Consider the following 19,603-nt stretch of genomic DNA (forward strand, 5'->3'; position numbering starts at 1 on the left):
TTCAATGGCTTTGCCAGCAAAGTATTCGTCAGATTCAAATTTTAATATTTCCATAACAGAACTGCTGTTATAAAAGACTTATATTGTTCTGTTTATTGTACTGTGTGAATGTCTGTTTCGCAGTACATTCTGTCAACTCCCATAAAATTGAAAATTGAAATTGAAACGGTAATGATTAAGCTTCATTTGATATACATAAACTGTTTTGTTGAAATCAGATGTGTTTTTTTAAAAAGAGGACACAAGAAACAAATTGTTTTTAGGTGCACTACAAAAGTTTTTTTTAAAAAATAATGTATGCATATTTGAAGGAATGATTCAATAAAAAATTCTTTGATTTATTATTAAATTTTGTTTTAAATTTTGCTTTCAAAAGGATTTAAATTATTTAAATAATATCATTCTGTTTCAGTCAATAAATATAATTCTGAAAAATTATGAAGTCTAAATTTTTATACAGTCCTTTGATCCTAAAAAATCATATCCAATGAAATATTCCTGACAATCGAATTTCAATAATAATAATAATAAAAAGGGGCTTTTTAGGCTAATCAGCTTTTGGGAGACTTCGGTCCCTGACTGACGTATTTTCTTTGAGACGGTCAACGAAGTGGTTAAAAAGGGAGCGTTTATAAAAGAGAGTAAGATTTAAATTTTCATAACTTGCTCAGTGTTTGGCTCAATAGAGTGGGCCTTTATTTTGAACTAAAATGCTGGTGTCTCAAGAATATTTTTTAAATATGATTCACAGGACATAGGGTTTGTAAAAAGATTATTCACCAGAAAATTTAGTGACATAAATCGTATTTAGTATTCTTTACTTCAATTAGATGATTTTTCTTATTAGATGTGCACAGGATCTATATACACAGGATGTCCCTGAATCTACTGGCGAAACTATTTGGGTAGGTAAAATACATACAATGAAGCCTTTTTTTGGAGCAATATGGGGTTGAAAATGCAGACTGAAAGAATACAATACACAATATATTACTTACATAATATTTTTAGAGATAAATTTACACAATATTTTTACGATACACAAATTTAATGACGCAACTTAAATAAAGATGAATTTTTGGGAAGAATATTGTTGAATAGTTATGGAGGTTTATTTAGTTTGCATTATCAAACACTCTGCTAAATAATTTCATTGAATTTGAATAACATTAAGCGAGCTTCAAACTATTCTTTGCATTTTGAGAATATTTTTTCTTGATGGAGCGATTTAAGTTCTCTAAGAATGTACGCATGTATCTCATGCATAGGGCTTTGAAGTGTAACGGAGGTTAAAGTTATACCATGAAAGCTTCCTCAATAGGAGAAAACCGGATCACCAAAATTGTTCCATGTTTATCAACGCCAGCTTGATGAGAGCCCATTCTGGCGGAGGGAACGAAAGTTGGCAGCAGTTGACGCCAAGACGCGGTGATGTGAAGACGAATTATTACGACGTGTTGTTTGAACGACGAACTTTTATGTCAGTTTTGAAACTAATTATTGAAGTCTCATCCTGTAGATTTGTTATCTTTAATTTGTTCATCATCGCTAAAGCAACTATATTGTCACTACAGGCCAGACCGTTTGACCTACAGCTACCATTTTTGCTACATGCATATCTTAGAGGTCGAGAATGTGTACCTCTGAGCCCTTTTTTTAATTTTTAATTAGAATTTTAATTAATTAAAAATGAAACAAAATAAAAATCTATACTACTGTTATAAATGTAAAAGTTTGGATGGGTGTTTGTTACTCAATCACGCCAGAACGGTTGAACGGAATTGGATGAAATTTGGATAGAGATAGATTATAGTCTGGAATAGGAACATAGGCTATTATTTCTATTATTTTTCCCCGGTAACTGAGTGGCTAATTTTTTCTTAATTGAAACCTAACTTTCCCGTTAAAAAATCTTTTTTGCTTCCCCACCGCCAAATGAGTAAGGTTTCTGTTTAGTTCCCCAGGCTTACGAGGTTAAGCTTAACTTGTATTCTACTGACTATTTCAAACAATTCTGTTTATTTTCTTAATGTTTGATGCATTTAAAATTAAACATTGTTAATGAATCGATCTGTTCATGATGAATCTGAGAAAATTTTGTGGAAAAATTCTTGAGATATTACATAAATTAAGAAAGATATTCTTTACTGCCCAGAAGATTTAAATTCTCAGCGACTCCATTTTCAGTACTCATATTAAAAAAAAAAACGTTTTTGTTTTCAGTAAAAAATTTTCTTATATTAATTGCAGTTTAATCATTTCCATTTTAATTTAAAGTATAAATTCTACGGGAGCTAACAGAAAATCAGAGAGATACATATTTCGTTATGGCTGAAGGCCTTTATGATATTGTGAGTGAATTATAAATATTTAGTTTATATCATTAGATGTCTGAAATATATAAATATATGTATGTATGTATTGTTCAGTTTATATAATATATAATGTTTTATGTTACACTGTTTCATTTATTACAGAAATGTTCTAAAAGGGACGTTTTTCTACTCTCTAACGTGCTCGTGCTGGTTAAATTTTGTTTTGCGAAATGTACTGTTGGAAACTATGCTTAAAATATTTTTTTAATTAATCTAAAATACAAACTTAATTTATACATTAAAATTTTGCATTAGAAAATAATCTATAGAATGTTAAGGTCATGTAAAAAAACCAATAATCCATCTTGTAACTTAATATTTTCTCAAGTTATGGCAAACCTCCCCGTAAAATAACGCTTAATTTTTAATTAATTAAAATTTAAAACGAATTGTCTCCATGGGCACATTTCCATTCTCCAAAATATTATGGGCTAAGTTTGGTAATTTTTGATTAAACGAAATGGCCACACACTTTTCTTTATATTCTCCTTTCCTCGAATAATTTCGTCTTGTGATTGGCCGGTTTTTGCGCCATGAAAAGCCAAATGTCCAATCCCTGAATAATTGTACTTCCTTTAAATAATACCAAAGACACATTTTTATCGCTTAAAATAACGATTTGATATTTAAATGGTTAAACTAGAAGCTCTTCGTGAAAGAGGAGCATTTCGAAAGAGGATTTCTGTAAAAGCAGGGGAAGCAACTTTTCGGAAGCAGAAAGGAAAAGATCGGGCCATTATTTCTTTTTCGCTCTCCGAAGCAAGCGTCGCATTTTTCTTCATTACTGTCACTAAAGTCTCTCCCGGACCTTGTTCCGAGCATCATTTTCACCACCCGAATCTAAAAGGTCAATTTCGTGGTCCATCAGCGATGAATAAAAGTGTTGGCCATCGGTTTGGTGCGGCCGAGTAGGGATTACGATGAACGACGCTTTGCAAAGTGAAACTAAGCGCTTACACATGAAATGATTGTTTAATACACGTTTATGCGCAAGCATGATGTCTGAGGTAAAATAAATAAAAATAAAATTTAAAAAAAATCGATGCCCTCCACAGGCTTTCAAGATACATTGGAGATAGATTTCACAACGGAGTGTCTGTCATTTAGAGGGCAGTGGAGACTCGATTTTCTTTCTGACGCATTTAAACTCACATTTCATTTAATAATGAATCTAATATGAAACCTAATCGAAAACGCTCACAAATTATCTTCAGATGAAGGCCTGTGCACATCGGCAACAAGTTCGACGAGACACCTTCGTTGATACTTAAAGTCAAAGTGAATGTCCATACTTTTAGACACCTGTCTTAACGAAAATTGTTTCTTTATGCACAAATTAGACTTTTTAAACCAGTTAACAGATTCATATTGGGAAAAAACAACACTCCTTGAAAATATCAAAAGGAATATAGATTGTAGAGATGTCTGATAACTTGAAATCAGAGGTTACGACGAGTGCATCATCGGGAAATTCAAGACCCAATATCGTTCGCCTAGTGTTAGAACTGGTTCGCACTTACTATGCAGGCGGAGGCACCCATTTTTCTCCCTTTGGTTATGATGCGGAATATGAGCATTAGATTTGCTGAATAGGAAGATATCTTGTCATCTGACCATGTTTGAAAATGACTAACGCTTGAAAAATAAACCTGGTTTTACTTCATTGACGGATTTATCAGAATCAAAATAAAATATCAATGAAATATCATTATGATCAAATATCGTATCATATGGGTGAAACATCACAATAAGTGACATGAATCAAAATGAATCAATGAAATAACATTCCGCCATCATATCATTCATTGGAAAGAGGCAGATAATTTTCTAATGAGCCTCATTTTCCCCTATTGATTAATGACCCATTTTTCAAATTTCCGGTTTAATCTCACGAGGTCTTGATATTCGCAAAAACAGGTTTCATACTCTTCTAAGAAAAGAGAATATGCCAGCCTCACTTGTTACTATATATTTCAGTTCAGAATGAACTGTCCAAATGTGATGAATCCGAACGCTATGGTTCATATGACACTCAAGCACTTCCCTCGTTCTGTGGCGACGCAATCAACCGCAGCAGGAAGAATTGCTTTCTAAATCATTAATACCGCAAAAATATTTTCGTCGGTATTAAAATGAACAATGAACGATGAAGCGAGCTATTCATTTTGGTATCAGCGGTTATCATTTCTTAAATATTAATAAAAAAAGATCCGTTTATTACTGCTTATGCATGCTTATTTTTCTATTTCAAATTTGAAACTGATGAATGAGTCTTGCGTAGCGATTGATCGATTCTCAGCTTGAAGCTACTCTATTGTCAGTTGATAATGGCCTTATTCACTTTGAGCCGCACCGATACGATACGCAAGGACAAGCACATTCTTCTTCAAACTTTCACACCATAGCAGCCGGACAGTTTAAACTCCGAATGATCGAAAGTAAGCAAGGCAGCTAATTTCTGGTGAAATAAAGCTCCGTCACCAAAGTCCATGGGCGATTGCAGAAAAAAAAAAAAAAACATCTTTCGCATATGCTCCTGTTGTAAATAGAATATAATTCTTCCCTCAATGTACCTTTATGCAAAAAGAAATAAATATTTACAGTGTTTTTTTTAATTCTATTAATATTTCTTTATTTAAATATCTTTTTATCATTTGTAGCATTTCATAATTTTTATTCAAGGGAATGATATCATCTTGGAAAGATTCTTTTATTGTCTCTCTGAAATATGCCATGTTCTGAAATCCAATATCCTTCATGAAATGTATTTGAGAAATCATCATTTTGAACCGCGGTCAGAGATGACGAGGAAGATACCTGAGCTGCCACGTCCCTCTTCAAACTTCCACATCACACCACACCAGCGGGAGGATGTTTGACCCCGAAGGATTTAATGTGCACCAGACTTGCTTACACGGCACTTTTTCCGTGGAATCGGGTCTCGAGCATGAAGCCCTCCGGTTCCGAAGCCGAGACCTTACCATCAGGCCACTGCAGCTTTCCGTTTTCTGCAGGACCTGCGGACTGAAAACCTCTCACAACTACTAGTTTCGCTCATTTTTGGCTCTAAATAATTATTCACATAAGTTTGAAAGCACCAATCAAACTTTTTTCAAATTATTTAATAATTTATCAGTCATTGAATAATTCACTAACAGCAATTTGGTTTATTAAAGCAGATTTCCAATAAAATGAAACAATTTGGAGTTCTAAAATTCGCAAGAACTTCACTTTATTTTGAAAGCAAAGGATTTGTATTTTCTTGTAAAATAGCTAAAATTAAAAAAAAAAAATGATTTTACTCCTTTTTTAGAGCACACTGGAAAGTTTATTTGATGCAACATTTTGAAAGTACGCATTTGTTTGCAATAATCTTGAAGAAACTTGGTGTGAAATCCTAACTTAATGTGACAGAAAGGCATGATAACATATAAATCCGAGAGGTTCATTAAGTTTCACATTCAGTAAAATAATCTTCTTTAGTAAGATTTGAAATAGCTTTTGCTGCAAATTTTATTCACCTTAATTTCTGAGGCGATGATGCGAGAATTTTTCGAAGTGACTTCCTCTTTTAGGCTAGATCGCAAGAAGCATCTCCAAAACACAGGATCAGAATGGATATGACAAAAATTCGACTTTGTACTAGAAAACATTTAAGCGAAATGTTGCATCATCTTTCATGTAAAAAAATTCAAAGTTTGCTTATGAATACTTTTTTATTAAACCTGAAATTTTATTTGGAGTCCATCGCTTATCATTTCTTCACAAAAGCTTCCTAATAGAATCAGAAAACTATTGGAGTACACATGCAGAGAATGTCAGGAATTGCGCTGCTGGGTTACATCTCCTACTGTTTAGCTTCCTACAGGTGAACAGTAGGAGGTGCAACTTCAAAGTCCGCTGACGAGTGGTACAGGTCAGTTCTTCCTCTGTCAGATTTGAAAACATCGAATAATTGCACAACTATCGAAAACGAATATGTTACGAAAAATTCCTTCCGTAACATTTTAAACGTGGAGATCAATAGAAATAGAAAAATGGCACCAGTGTTGGTTGCAAAGCATTTCACTGATAAACGCATCTCATAATCCATATTAGCTGTATTATAAATAAAAGACTTGGACGTTTTCACTATTTCTATAAGGGAAAAGCATCGAGATGAGGTTGTGTTGCATTACAGAGGCCTAAAAAAATGAATAACTTATGATAAAAAAAATATTTTGTGCAAGAAAATTTCGTCATTGGTAATGATTTTGGTATTTTGTGTAATGAAAATGTTGGTAACTGTTGGTCATTTTTCTCCTGATTCCGAGACTAAAAACAGTAATGGTGTGGACAATGTCTTTTAAAGAAATTATTTAAATGCGACGAAGTATCTTAAACTTATTCAGATGCTGAGTTCCAGAAATGTTCTATTTTATTTGAAGCAGTGTATCGATGTAAGAAGAAAACTATTTGAAAGCAATGGAAATGAAATGTCTCAAATGTTAATACATTAAAAAAATTTCTTTTCAGGAATTTTTTGATTCTATAGCTATGTAGGACGATTCAGTATGAAGCTTTTAAGTTTGACTATGAAAGGACACGATTGCACAGAAAAATTATGACCATTCATTTCTATCCTGCAGTTTAAGATAAAGTAATAGATTCGGAAAATAAAGGAAAGGAAACATTACAAGCAATCACAGATCCAGACCATTTTTACGCCTTCATCACATAGGACTTGCTTCACAGGAGAATACTCTGAAAAACACAGACATTCCTATGATAATGGATATATGTGCTACAGAGCCCACGTCATACACAAAGCTTCAATAATTTTCACAAGAAAATAAATCGTTGGAAGAAAAATCTCGTGTTTGCATTTTGCTGTGGCCTTTAGTGGTTCGGAAAGCTACCAACTCTTTTAGATGTTCAATCGCTTTCTCATAATGCATTGTACGTTATACGCATATCAATAAATTCAGGAAGCATTTATTATACCGTATTATTTCTATTAAGCTAACTTGTAGAATGGCAGCTGGTTGTCGTAGTCAGATATCTCTGCTCGTGAACAGAAGATTTGGTCTTCCAGCGCCATCTACAATGTCATGTATATCTTTAAGATCATCACTCTGTCTGAGAAATCATAGCTTTTTTATTATTCCTTGCATCGCCACTAAAGATGAACAATCACTCTTAAATGATTTGTATATTTTAATTCTGTATTTGAATTTCTGAGAAATAATTTTGACACACCCTAATGCGGAAAAGGAAGTAACTGTTCAACAGTACCTGCATCACGTTTTTTGTTCTTTTCTGTAGAATGACAGAGAAGGCACAGTTCGCTTTGTACTATGACCTACTCCGATGGCATGTTAAATGTGTGAAATAAGCAGACAGAGGCGTGTTCAAAGAGTGAATTTTTATTTGGGAGTGCTGTACACTCTCTCTGGTGTCTAGGGAGTGTGCACTGAGTGCATCTGGGATTGTGCGCAGAGTACGTTTGGCGGTCTCGGTCGCTGCTCGAGACACACTTGACATCTGGACAACAGGTGGTTTCTATGACATGTGGGTTCCTTCCCCAGTTTTTGAGTACACGAGTGGAGCATCTATGGAATCCCTTTTTAACTCTTCCGATAGAAATCTCAAATAATCTAAGCTCGAAGGTGTGTACAGAATGCAGGGTCTCCGAGAGAGGGAGAACAATTTGAAATCATTTCAGTTTTGGAGCTGTACTTATCAACTCAATTCGTCTGTTACTAACATGTTTTGTCACTGTTCGAATATTGTTTTACGATGCATAAAATGATACCCAAAGTCTCTTGAGTAGAATTTATCATGAAAATAATCTTAGATAGCGATGATTGATCCAGAAGTTACGATATTATTGGCTAATGAATAGCAAATTTATATGTATTCAGTTACTTTATATTTTAAGTATTGAATATTAAAAATTTCAAATTCGTATTAAAAGGTACAGAGTGAAACAAAACAGTTTAATCCTAGTCTGGCCACTCATTAAACGCGACTGGTATGTCGATGTAGCCTTTTAGTTTTTTTACATAAAAATGTCTAGAAGATCGGATTTATTCCAATAAATTTAGAATTATTTAAAAGCTCGGGAGTAGTCTTCCTGTCGAGATTTAGAACAGCAGCTCGCCGGCTTGTGAGATACAAAATGCCATCTAGGTATCTGTGAGAAGAAAAAGAAATCTTTTCTACAACATGATTTTCGAAGTGCACAGCGAATATATCCCTCATAGTTAACTTATTTTAAATATTTTATAATGGTTTATCGTGTAGAAAGATAATGTGTCTACTATAAAGTTACAAATCTTTCTTTATTGTTTAAGAGCTGTCGTGACCTGGCGCAATATAGCAATATAATTTAAAAAATGAGTGACAAAATTGCATTTTGATAAACATTCACTCAGCCTTTTAGCTGCTGCCCGTAAGTATAAAATCGAAACAACTGCACGCAGAAAAATATAAGAGCACGTGAACAATTTAGTAGGATTCATAATTGTATCATTGCGGATTCTGTAGTGTTTGCACTTTTTCAACTTGAGCTTTGCAATAGAGCCATTATCTATTGTCTATTTGTGCTTTTTACTGATATATGGCAGTACAAGGATGGTAACTGTTATCTTTAAAATTCAGTGAATATGATAGCTTTGTGTGGAACCATCCACGACCATTTGGCACATGAGGTTATATATACCAAAAACAGCGAAACGGGTATAAAGGCATACATTCTAGCTACAAATTTAAAGTTAAAGAAAGAAAGACACCAACTACCATTTAATTGATTCTCGGAGACCCTGACAGGAGGTGTAACGCTAAGCAGTTGAGCATTCGTCTTCGATACGAGACGTTCTAGTTAAAAGAGGATTGCCTTTTTAATATGTTTTCTTTTCTCTAAAGCTCAGAAGCCTAAGTGGTCCTGTTCAGAAATTAATGTAATGATGATTGTACTCTTCCTAAGAAGCATTGATATTGTCTAGATAAAACATTTGACACGCATTTTGTCTTTTGTAAATAATTCAGCAAGAACGCAATAACAGATTATCAGAACGATTTCACTCAATAAAGATTGTTTCATGAACACTAAGTTTATCCGACAGAATATTTCAACGACTGATATAGAAAAAAATCTCGGTAAAAATATTCAACTGCCGTAATTTAAAATAGAAATTAGACTGAAGATGAGAAAAATGCATGCAGAATGCACTATTTGCATCGTAATGAAAAACGTCTAAAAATCAATTTTTATGAAAGCATCATGAACGTCATTTTATTTCTTATATTGTCCTTTTAAAATTATTTTAATATATATTTCATAATGCATAAAATAATTTACAGAAAGCCTCTCGTAAAATTGGCCTTGAAATCTCTCTTCAAAGAAAACCATCAATATTTTGTTTTATAGGATTCAACGAATTGTGACAATCATTGGGAGTTAACGATATTAAAACCCGACAGATCCACCGGTACATTGCTTCGTGATAAATGTATAAATCTAATTTTTAAAAATATTTTAAATGATGAAGTTGTTACATTTAAAAGAGTATATAGACTTGCTTTGGTGTCACCAGATTGTTTGTACTTGATTATATCATTCAAATAAAGCTCTTAATTAATCGTGAGTTGAAACCATCTGATTTTTTACTAACTTATATAAAGTAGCACTCAGAATTCAAAACAATGGTTTACGAATCTAATATTTCGTTAAGATGTTTAATTAATGAATCGCCACAATAAGGAGTAATTTATCTCTTGAACTTCTGTGCCCTTTTCTGAAGTTACGCCTACTTTCCTTATCAGAATTATAGCATCCCTTTTCGGCGTACTGTGGAGCATGTAAAACATTTCCAGATCATGATGGCATACATTTCAAGGATGCAAACAGTCTTTGAAAGACAAAAATAGTAAAAGAAAAAAAAGAGTCGTGACGTCTATATTAATTACACATTGTAAATGCAAGTATTGTCATAAATTCACAAATGTCAATTTGATTCATGCGTATGAGGTAAATTCGAATGGAAATGGGAATGACTATTGTAAAAGAAAAGAATTATAATTTCCCCCCAAAACTTCTGTTTTTCAAAGTATTTTTATTTAATTTGTTTCATCTTCGTAACAATGGAAATTTGGAATCCATTTTCCCTTCTCTTCCTGATATGCGAGAGCTACAAAATTTTGTGTACTTGCATGCTTTGGAGAATGAAATTTCCTTTCAGTGTGTTCAGTTATCAGTTAATTAATTAATTTAAGGATATGCTGATTCTGTACTTGTGACGCCACTTGGCAGCGAATTTGTGAAAAAAAATGACTTCATTATTTTTATAATATTTATAATAATGAGTACATTTCAAAAGCTGTAAATTAGAAAAATAACTAAAATAAAAAATGCTTTTACTTTTTAATTAACTATTTAATTGTTGATCCATAGTATAATGAATCTTTACAGAAATAAATAAAACTGTTCATTTTAAAGCTTATTTTTTTAATTAAATCTAGTTAAAAATTATAGGTTAATTTCTTTGTTAAACTTATCTACATCCTGTGAAAAAGTTTAATATTTTTTATTGACTAGTAATTAAATTGTACAAGATTAATTAGAAAGAGCAAACTTACTATATATTCCCCAATAAATTATAGTACTCACCCCCCTTCCCACACATTTCCTCTACATGAACTACCACTGTTTTTATCCATTTTCTAAAAATTATTTATCTATATTTTGATTACATCTTTTGCAATCCTAATGTTGAAAAATTAGAAAGATCTTAAATTGCAAATATCATAATCACAATTATTGTTGTTTTTGTTAAAATCCCTAACAGCAAATGTGTGTATTTTGTCTTCATTTCTACTTATGTTGGTTAAACAGTGTAGCTAGAATAAATGGTATTGTTTCCTTTCCTAGATAAAACTGCTCTTATTTTCTTCTACCTGACCTACTATATCATTATTACCGTAAAATCATCCATTTCTTAAAAAAATCATCAGTGAAATCAATTCAGTAAAATTTCAAAAATTTCAGTAAAATCATCCATAATTATTTTCTAAAAAATTTTACGAAACTCATTTTTCAGTTTATTTTATCCTTCTTTCCCCGTATCCTGAAACGTATGCCATCAAAGAACGAGCGTTTTCCTGAAGATTACCTCTTTGTCAATAATAAAAAGAGCATGAGTATTTCATTTTGAACTGCCTCTACATTTTATATGCTCATTTCAAAGAGCAAAAATGAATGACAGAAATTTGTTATTTCTAATAGATGATATCTTTTCTTAAACATGGTTCATGGAATGTTGTTCATCTTTGCAAGTACCAAAAAAATCAATCTATGTAATAAATTAATCTACATAACAAATAATCCAAGGAAACCTATCTCCGTGATCTTTCCTCAAAGAATGGCATGAAATAAGCCGATGAAGAATCTTTCCCACAGAACAAAGTATCACATGGGGGACTCAGAAAGGACTCCCATAGCTTGTGATAGCCATCTATCTATACAGTCTCTAGAATAATCTCGTAAAATTCAACAGGTTGGTGAGAGCAAGTAAAGGTAGAGGGAAACATACTCTCTAGGTCCCAAGACAGAAACACCACATCATATAAATTTTCGAATAACAATAGGAATCTTATAGGAAATAGATGCCATTTCTATTGTACACGTGGCAGTCAGCATCTGGAAACACTACAACACCTACACTGAGTTCTACTATAAATTTGTTCCATGCCTATAGACTTTCTACCGTGAGTTTTACTCATTTGAAGTGCAATGGGGAGCCGTTCACTGAACCGGTTCGGTGAGAGGCTTAAGCTTCAGCGGTTGGTGGGGGTCTGGATCCTGATCCAAAAAGTTGCCATCTAGAATTCCATTTGAAATATTCAATGCCAAGCCAACGATACATTTCCAAAGCTTTTCTGCAGTTTTAGGTGCCTTCGCAAGAGGACGGATTCATCCTGACACTTTTTTAATAGCCATAGTGCAAATGATATATTTGAACAGATTCTAATTTAAAGAACAAACTGAGTGAAAATTAATACACTAAATACTACCATTCAAGAATTTAAATAGTTGAATAACTGGTTAATAAAATGAATCCCATATTGCCTTTTTTTATTTGACGAAGTAGCAGTTTTTTTTAAAAAAGTGATATAATTTAATTTTAACATTAAATTTTAGATTGCCTTTTCCTGAATTTCTTACTCTTATTTGCTTCCCTTTATAAAACTTGGAGCTCGTTCAGAGAAGGATTAAACACCGGCAACTGCTATTCTGCGGGCATTCCAAATGAAGCTTCTTTCATTTCACGGAGCTCTTTTCAAAATTTTAATACACGTCTTTAGAAACGCATGATATTATTGACGGTGATCTGGCCTCTCTTAGAAACTCAAATTGTGATTACATCTGCTTCTAATTTCGATTAAACTTAGAAAATAGAGAAAACATAGTTAAATAATTACTATTGTTTTTCCCCCAAGTCATTTACGAGTCAAATTCTCTTACAGATGCATCAGAATCTATAAATGACAAATTTAATCACTGTGTGGGTCTTTTGGAGAATTTTAAAGTCCGGACTTTCGTTAAAACTATTTTAGATATTTCAAAAGTGAAAAGAAAAACGAATTTATCGACAGTTCTTTTCGCAATCGAATATTGTAGCTACCTTTATATCTTTTTATCATCCGAGATTTTAATACTTTTATAAAAAAATTATAAACAGTTGAAATTGTTTATAAAAAAAAGTAAAAAATATTTATTTTGCAATATTAAAAAGTAATTAATTAACTTGGAATAGCTAAAAATATTGAAAGCTCTAAAATAATGATAATTTTTTTTTCATTGAATAGATTATTATTTATTAGAAGAATTATATCAAAAGAAATTTATCATATGAATTCAGAGATTCATTTTTCAGGGACACATTTTTCAAAGACACATTTTTTTCATAATCGAAAACTTTCTCTAAATTAATATTTTAAATGAAAACAGTTATATTGATTTTTAGCTGTGATATTTTTGCATCATTCGTAATTATAAAATTTAAAAGAAATTTTGGGTGGAAGATTCCCAAGACTTCAGATGCTTGATATTATTTAGATAATCGTCCCGTTTTGAGACATTCATGAAACATGCGATGGCAGACACTGCAAATCCGTCAAAAGGCCAATTCAAAATTTCAGATCACTTTTATGGTGAGCTTATCAAGTACTTCAACCCATTTATGACTTAAGAATGCAACACTTCATCTCTTGCGAAGTACCATTTGATTGAAGATTTAATAATTCGCAGTCCAAGAACTTGGGTTCATTCAGAAAATGGCGTTCACAGCAGCAACTTTTTGGATGGAGTCCGTTCTCCGATTCACGATGGGGGTCTGATGCGAGCCCGGTTACAGGCAAAGCAATAATGAGTGGATGAATTTTCACGCGACGAGAAGCCCTATTACAAATTGCATTCTTAGATACAATTCGGAAATCTCTTTGATAAGAAAATATATTTCCTACATATATTTTTCTTTTAATATTTTAGATCATAGAACTATAAATGTATTAAGCAATCGATTATTATATATATTGAGCTAAGCATGAAGCGAATTTTCACACTTTTTTAAGATTGGATAAAGGTAAAAATTGGAAAAAAAAAAAGTTGAATTGATATCATGGCAGTAGAGCTTCGCACACAAGTAGCCCTGGAGAGAATCGATCTAATGACCGCAACTCGCTACTCATATTAAAACCTTAAAGAACTCTTTAAGTATGTGGTAAAAATGCACCCCAATGTTGTTGTTTCGCCTGATAATCTGAATGGTAATGGTAGAAGCATCTAAAAAGTGTAAAATGACATCCAAAAAGTGTAAAGTTCTGAGATTTTCTTTTTGTCCCCCGTTTCACATGGCACGATGCTTGGATGAAATTACCCGTCTTCGTGCACTCCAAGTCTATGGCTACAAGATAGGGAAGTATGAAGGAAAATGACCAGTGGCTTGCGCCACTGAGCTCGCCCCTGTCCCAAACACAATTCTACCATGTCCCATTCATACTACAGCTCCGCATCCAGTGATGTGGTCCGCTGGACTGGCTTGCTTTCCGACCTGGGTCGGTTCGAGTCCATATTTTTGCAGAACAGTAGTGTGGTCTCCGCCTTCTTCTCTGATCAAATGTCTCTGGAATCGATACAACTAAATCGCTCAAAGGGGTGCGAAAGCGAAAAGAAGAGCCGCCGCCAGCATGGATCCAGTCGAGAACAGCACCAGCAGCAATCTGTCTGTGACCTGCAGAGAAAAGGGACCGGCCGTCACTAAAGAGTTTGTATTTTTGCGTTTTTACACTGAAACGACATTCGGAGTATGAAATGACAATAAAGGAGCTATGGATGTACTGGATAAACTTTTGAATACACACACTTATAAATAAAAAACAAATTAGTTATTTGTTATTATCAAAATTACCAGAAGAACTTTTATTTTTTGCAATAGTTCTTCTAGCAGGTTTGCCTTGCAACGAATTTATTCTCCAGACATCAGTCAATGCCAAAAGGATTGAAAGTAAATTGATCAAAGGAAGCCCAGTTTAGAAAAGCAAATAAAAAAAATAAGAAAAGACAACGTCTCTCTAGAAATGAAGAACGTAATATAATCAGCAAATTGGGGGTAAAAAACAAAAATATTTATCGGCAATTTCCACTATTAATTTCTAATTCTAATTGTGATACATATTCAAGTTGTATCAAACGATCTTTCCATACAGCATACCCTAATCCATATATATATATATATATATATATATATATAAAAGAGGAAAGATTTGAAAAATAATCTAATACATCTTTTAAATGTTAGATACATAAGCTTCATATGTGGTTGGAGAAAAGACAATTCAGCTTTGGGACTTAAATGATAAATCTTTGAAGGATTAAGCCGAACGCATCCTATACTTTGTTGAATCGTTTAGTTGAGTCGTGAGACTTCAAACACTTTTTAGGACAAAGCCCTCAGTATCTAGCCCTCAGATTCTAGCCCTCAGTATCTGGTGGATATTGTGCCTTATTTTCAGCTTGTACCTTTGTTGGTTCAAATAATTTTACCCTAACTTTTAACCCATATATTTTATTTAAACAGTGTGTATTTTGGACTAAAAAAATATGCACATATTGAAAATCTCGATGGCGTTAATAGAATGAAGATGTCATGGACATATTTGGACTTATTATTACTATTTTATTCATTCAGTGAATAATAAACATAACTTGAATATCCTCCATTCTCTCTTATCTAAAATCTCTTGCAAAGTTTCCAAGCATCACCCACCTGCGCCACTTTTCTCCATTCTTCTCTGGCGGCTTCCCTTCCTTCGTTCTCCATGTCTCTGGCCTCGTTTCTTTCCAAGGTCTCGTGCACCCTGTCCAGCACCCTGAGAAAACGCCTTTCGAACTCCTCGGACGATCTCTCTCCTCCCGCGCTGCTCCGCATCGTATCTGCACCTCCTCCTCCTCCACCTCCCGTACCACTCCTCCTCCTCAGCAGCTGGGGTGAGGAGCTGTACCTCTCGATAGGGGGTCCGCCTCCTGAAACGGTCTTTCTCTTGCCTTTCTTCTTTTCATCATCGTCTCCCTCCTGAAAAAAAATAATCAATAAATACATGGAAATAGATTCAACTACTCAATACGCACAATGGGATCAAGTGATACTCACCCAATTCAAATGAAATATACTGCACAAATTTAATTTTGGAATACGTAACAAATACTTTTTTTGATGCTCTTATAATTTTGCTACAGTACAACCTAAGACAACATGCAGTTCAAATGATATATGCCTCGCAATTGATTGGGGACGTCACATGAGGTACACAGATACAATCATGGGGAATTCTATTACAGTCCTTCCAGCAGAGTAATTTTTATTGTTTGACATAAAAAAACTTGATGCACTGATTTGATTTTTCTTGCTGTTGTGAACACACATATAATCTAACTTTCTCACTTTTATTTATTCTTCTAAATATACATTTTTAAATAATGTTTCCCACTGCATTTTAAAATTCATTTTTTTTTTTTTTTTGTCTTTTGCATCTATTAACATTTTCAGTTTCTCTGTCACCGTTCTGAAAGAGCCTCTTTTACAGAATGAAGCTTCCTGATATGCAATGCGAATTTTAGAAGAATGCGTTGAGGATTTCAAAAGAATCTACTCGGCTCAAAATCACATTTTTCTAGAAGTAAAAAGTGAGTTGTGATAGCGATGTGGTAAAACTTTTCAAGCAATTTTTTTTTTGCTTTCCTCTCTTTTAATCAATCCCCACTTCTAAATGTAAGAATAATGATAATTTTTGTATATTTATTTAATTAATGTTTAATTAAATAATTTAACATTAATTATTTTTATTTAACTAAATAACCTAAATTTTAAAAAAACACAAAGTTTCAGTTACTAAATCATTTTTGCTATTCCCTACATTTTGGCTCTTAAAATAAAAGTGTGATGTAGATATTATTCATTATATGTGATACAATAATAATGAAAATTTACCAAAATGTTGCGTTTTTCGGTGTACTGTCCTTCCTTGCGTTTTACATTTTTTTTTTTTTTTTGTGTCAACATTTTCAGTTTCCAAAAACGGAACAAATGACACAACCAAATTTTTATTGATTGGCGTAACTAAATAAATTTTACAAAAATAATAAATAAACTAATAATAAATAAAGCAAAATATACCATTATATCAACAAAAAAGATGGATAAATGTTTTATGGAAAATGACGTGGCGAATATTAAAAATGGCACGGAAGAAGAGCCATTTCCGATTCTATGACAATCTCTTCCAAATGCATGTAACCATGTGATATTTTGAAATGGTATGCCTCTGAGGATTTTAAAAACATTCTTCTGAAAACGACGATTTGTTAAACTGAAAAAAAAAAGCGTTGTGGCTCATTTTTTTGAAAATTGAGTCCGTGGTATTAAAATATTTTCAGGACAAAAAAAAAAAAAAAAAAAAAAAAGGACTCTAATAAAACCTATTTGAAATACTAGAATATAGCGCAGATAAAAAGAGTGTAGGTTTAATATACATACATTAAGAATACATTTCAAACATTTACGTTTGCCATGAATATTTAATAAATCGCAAGGACATTTAAGAAAAAGATCAAATAATTCAAGAAATATTTTGGCTTACCATTTTTTAGAAAAAGCAGATAATAATTTGACACTTTCAACAATGGTTTTCTTCACTGTGAGCAATAATTGTATGCATTTTCCCAAAACATTATGCATATTTGAAAAAAAAAAAAGATTTTTTTAAAAATCCAAAATTTTCAGCACATTTTTGCTTCCAAATGGCATAGTTTATTGAATTATAAGAAATTTCGCGAAGTATCTGACAAATCGTTATTGAAGAATCATATCATATTCAAAGAAATACCAGCATTTTTAATAAATAAATCTCAACTATTATGACATAAATTTAACATCTTTTTTTCTTTTAAAAGTTAAATTCCAGTCGAATAATCTAACAACTCAGAAAGAAATCGGTGTTGAAGTAAATCGAATTTCCGTGGCTATCAATGCGGTGCTAAGTTATTTTCCATCAATGGATATTCTTTAAACTTAAATTTTCGAATACTTATATTGACTTATATAAAGGTTAGAAATATGATAAACATCCTTCCATAAATTAAACGCATAATATAAATCACTCGAATTTGGTATCATATATATCTTAAAGAAACATTATTGTGTTACCCGTTATTATTTGCATAAACATTTGGATTTTAATATTGCATAACCTGAATGACTATACATTTTAAAGAATTCGAGCCTCTTCATGTTTTGCTTGTGCTGTAAATATGCCCATTTCTAATATGAGGTGGCGTCACTTGTTACTGACGATCGCTTCTCTGTGAGAAAGGGGAATGTCAGTTTCTGGGAAACATCTCAGAGTATAGCTTCTCTTACAGAGCAATTGAAATTTAACTCTCTGTAACGCCTATATCTTCTCAATTTTAAAATGGTTCAATTTAAATCAATTTTTGAAATGATGAACTGAAAAATATCCTGTATTTCGAGCACGAAACAGTTGAGACTTATTTACTAAAACATTAATATTTCCTCTAATAGTTACAAAATGACATTTAAATTTTATCATAAGTTAATTTGTTACTTTTTCATAAGTTTCATATCATTTGGTTGAAAACTCTTCAATTTATAAACACAAAACTGCCGGGAAAAGAATTAGAAATTTTTTTAATTTTTTGATACTTTTCTGAATACGCGTGTTATATAAAAAAATGCACGTAAGAATTTCTTACAGCAAATAAGACCATGGTTGAAAGCTTTAAATGAATAGCTGATTTCCCTTAAACTGACAGAGCCAATATAATTTTCTTTTTTATTTATTTCTACTGAGTACTTAAATATTTTTTGGCCGAATTTTCACTGTAAAATGCGAATGTCATCTTATTTTTCTATTTGACAGTAAATCAAAAACAGTTTATCCAGTCTTTCCTTTTCTTACTTGACACATTTATCAAACATCTGTACATGTGCTTAAACACGAGCTGTGTTTTTTCTCATTGTGTGTACTAGTTTTAATATTCCTACATCATACATTCAATAGAATTTACATTCATTACAAACTATAAAGAAAAGTGCTTGAAGGATATACAAATAATTATAAGTTAAATCATTGCGGCAAAAATAAGGTTCTAGAATTTATGTAAGAAAAAAAAAACAAAATAAAACAAAACGTTTAACAAATTAAAATATCAGATGTTTATTGTAGCATCACTGGCATACTAAACGCCTCTTGTAATATTAAGAAATTTTCAGTTTCTTTTCTAAATTATCTATTTTTTAAAACAATATTTTAAATTTATTGAATTCAATTTTGGCATAATTACAAAGATGATATTTATTACAAAATATTATAAAAATAGTAATAATTTTTTTTCCCAAATTACAAAAATAGTAGCGATCCTTTATAGTAGTGCAGTTTATTTTTAGATTGTTAATGTCATATTCCTTAAAACATTTGAAATTTTCGCCACTTCTTTTTATTTAAATCCTAAACCATAGGCACTGATATGCAGATGTTCATTTGGATCATTAATAGGGCATCATTGCCACAGTCATTATCCTAGAGTGTAGAATGACGACTATGTAGAGCGCAGAACAAGAACTTGCAGAGCATTATTACTAAATTCATATTATGTTTCCGAACACTCAATC

The 19,603-nt window shown here is 32.3% G+C and overlaps 1 protein-coding gene across 3 annotated transcripts in view; it reads right to left on the reverse strand.

Annotated features, from left to right (window-relative positions):
- Positions 1–7,764: 7,764 nt before the first annotated feature.
- LOC129971351 (acetylcholine receptor subunit alpha-1-B-like) overlaps positions 7,765–19,603 on the reverse strand; it is a 152,353-nt gene continuing 140,514 nt past the window's right edge. For all 3 annotated transcript variants that reach the window (XM_056085030.1, XM_056085029.1, XM_056085031.1), the window contains exons 9-10: positions 15,683–15,988; positions 7,765–14,647 (exon numbers count right to left, since the gene is read on the reverse strand). In XM_056085030.1, coding sequence (XP_055941005.1) covers positions 14,564–14,647; positions 15,683–15,988 — 390 coding nt within the window. In that variant the 3' untranslated portion in view covers positions 7,765–14,563. The remainder of the gene's footprint in view (positions 14,648–15,682; positions 15,989–19,603) is intronic.

The sequence above is a fragment of the Argiope bruennichi genome, chromosome 6 (assembly GCF_947563725.1).
Source record: "Argiope bruennichi chromosome 6, qqArgBrue1.1, whole genome shotgun sequence".
Classification (NCBI taxonomy): Eukaryota; Metazoa; Arthropoda; class Arachnida; order Araneae; family Araneidae; genus Argiope; species Argiope bruennichi.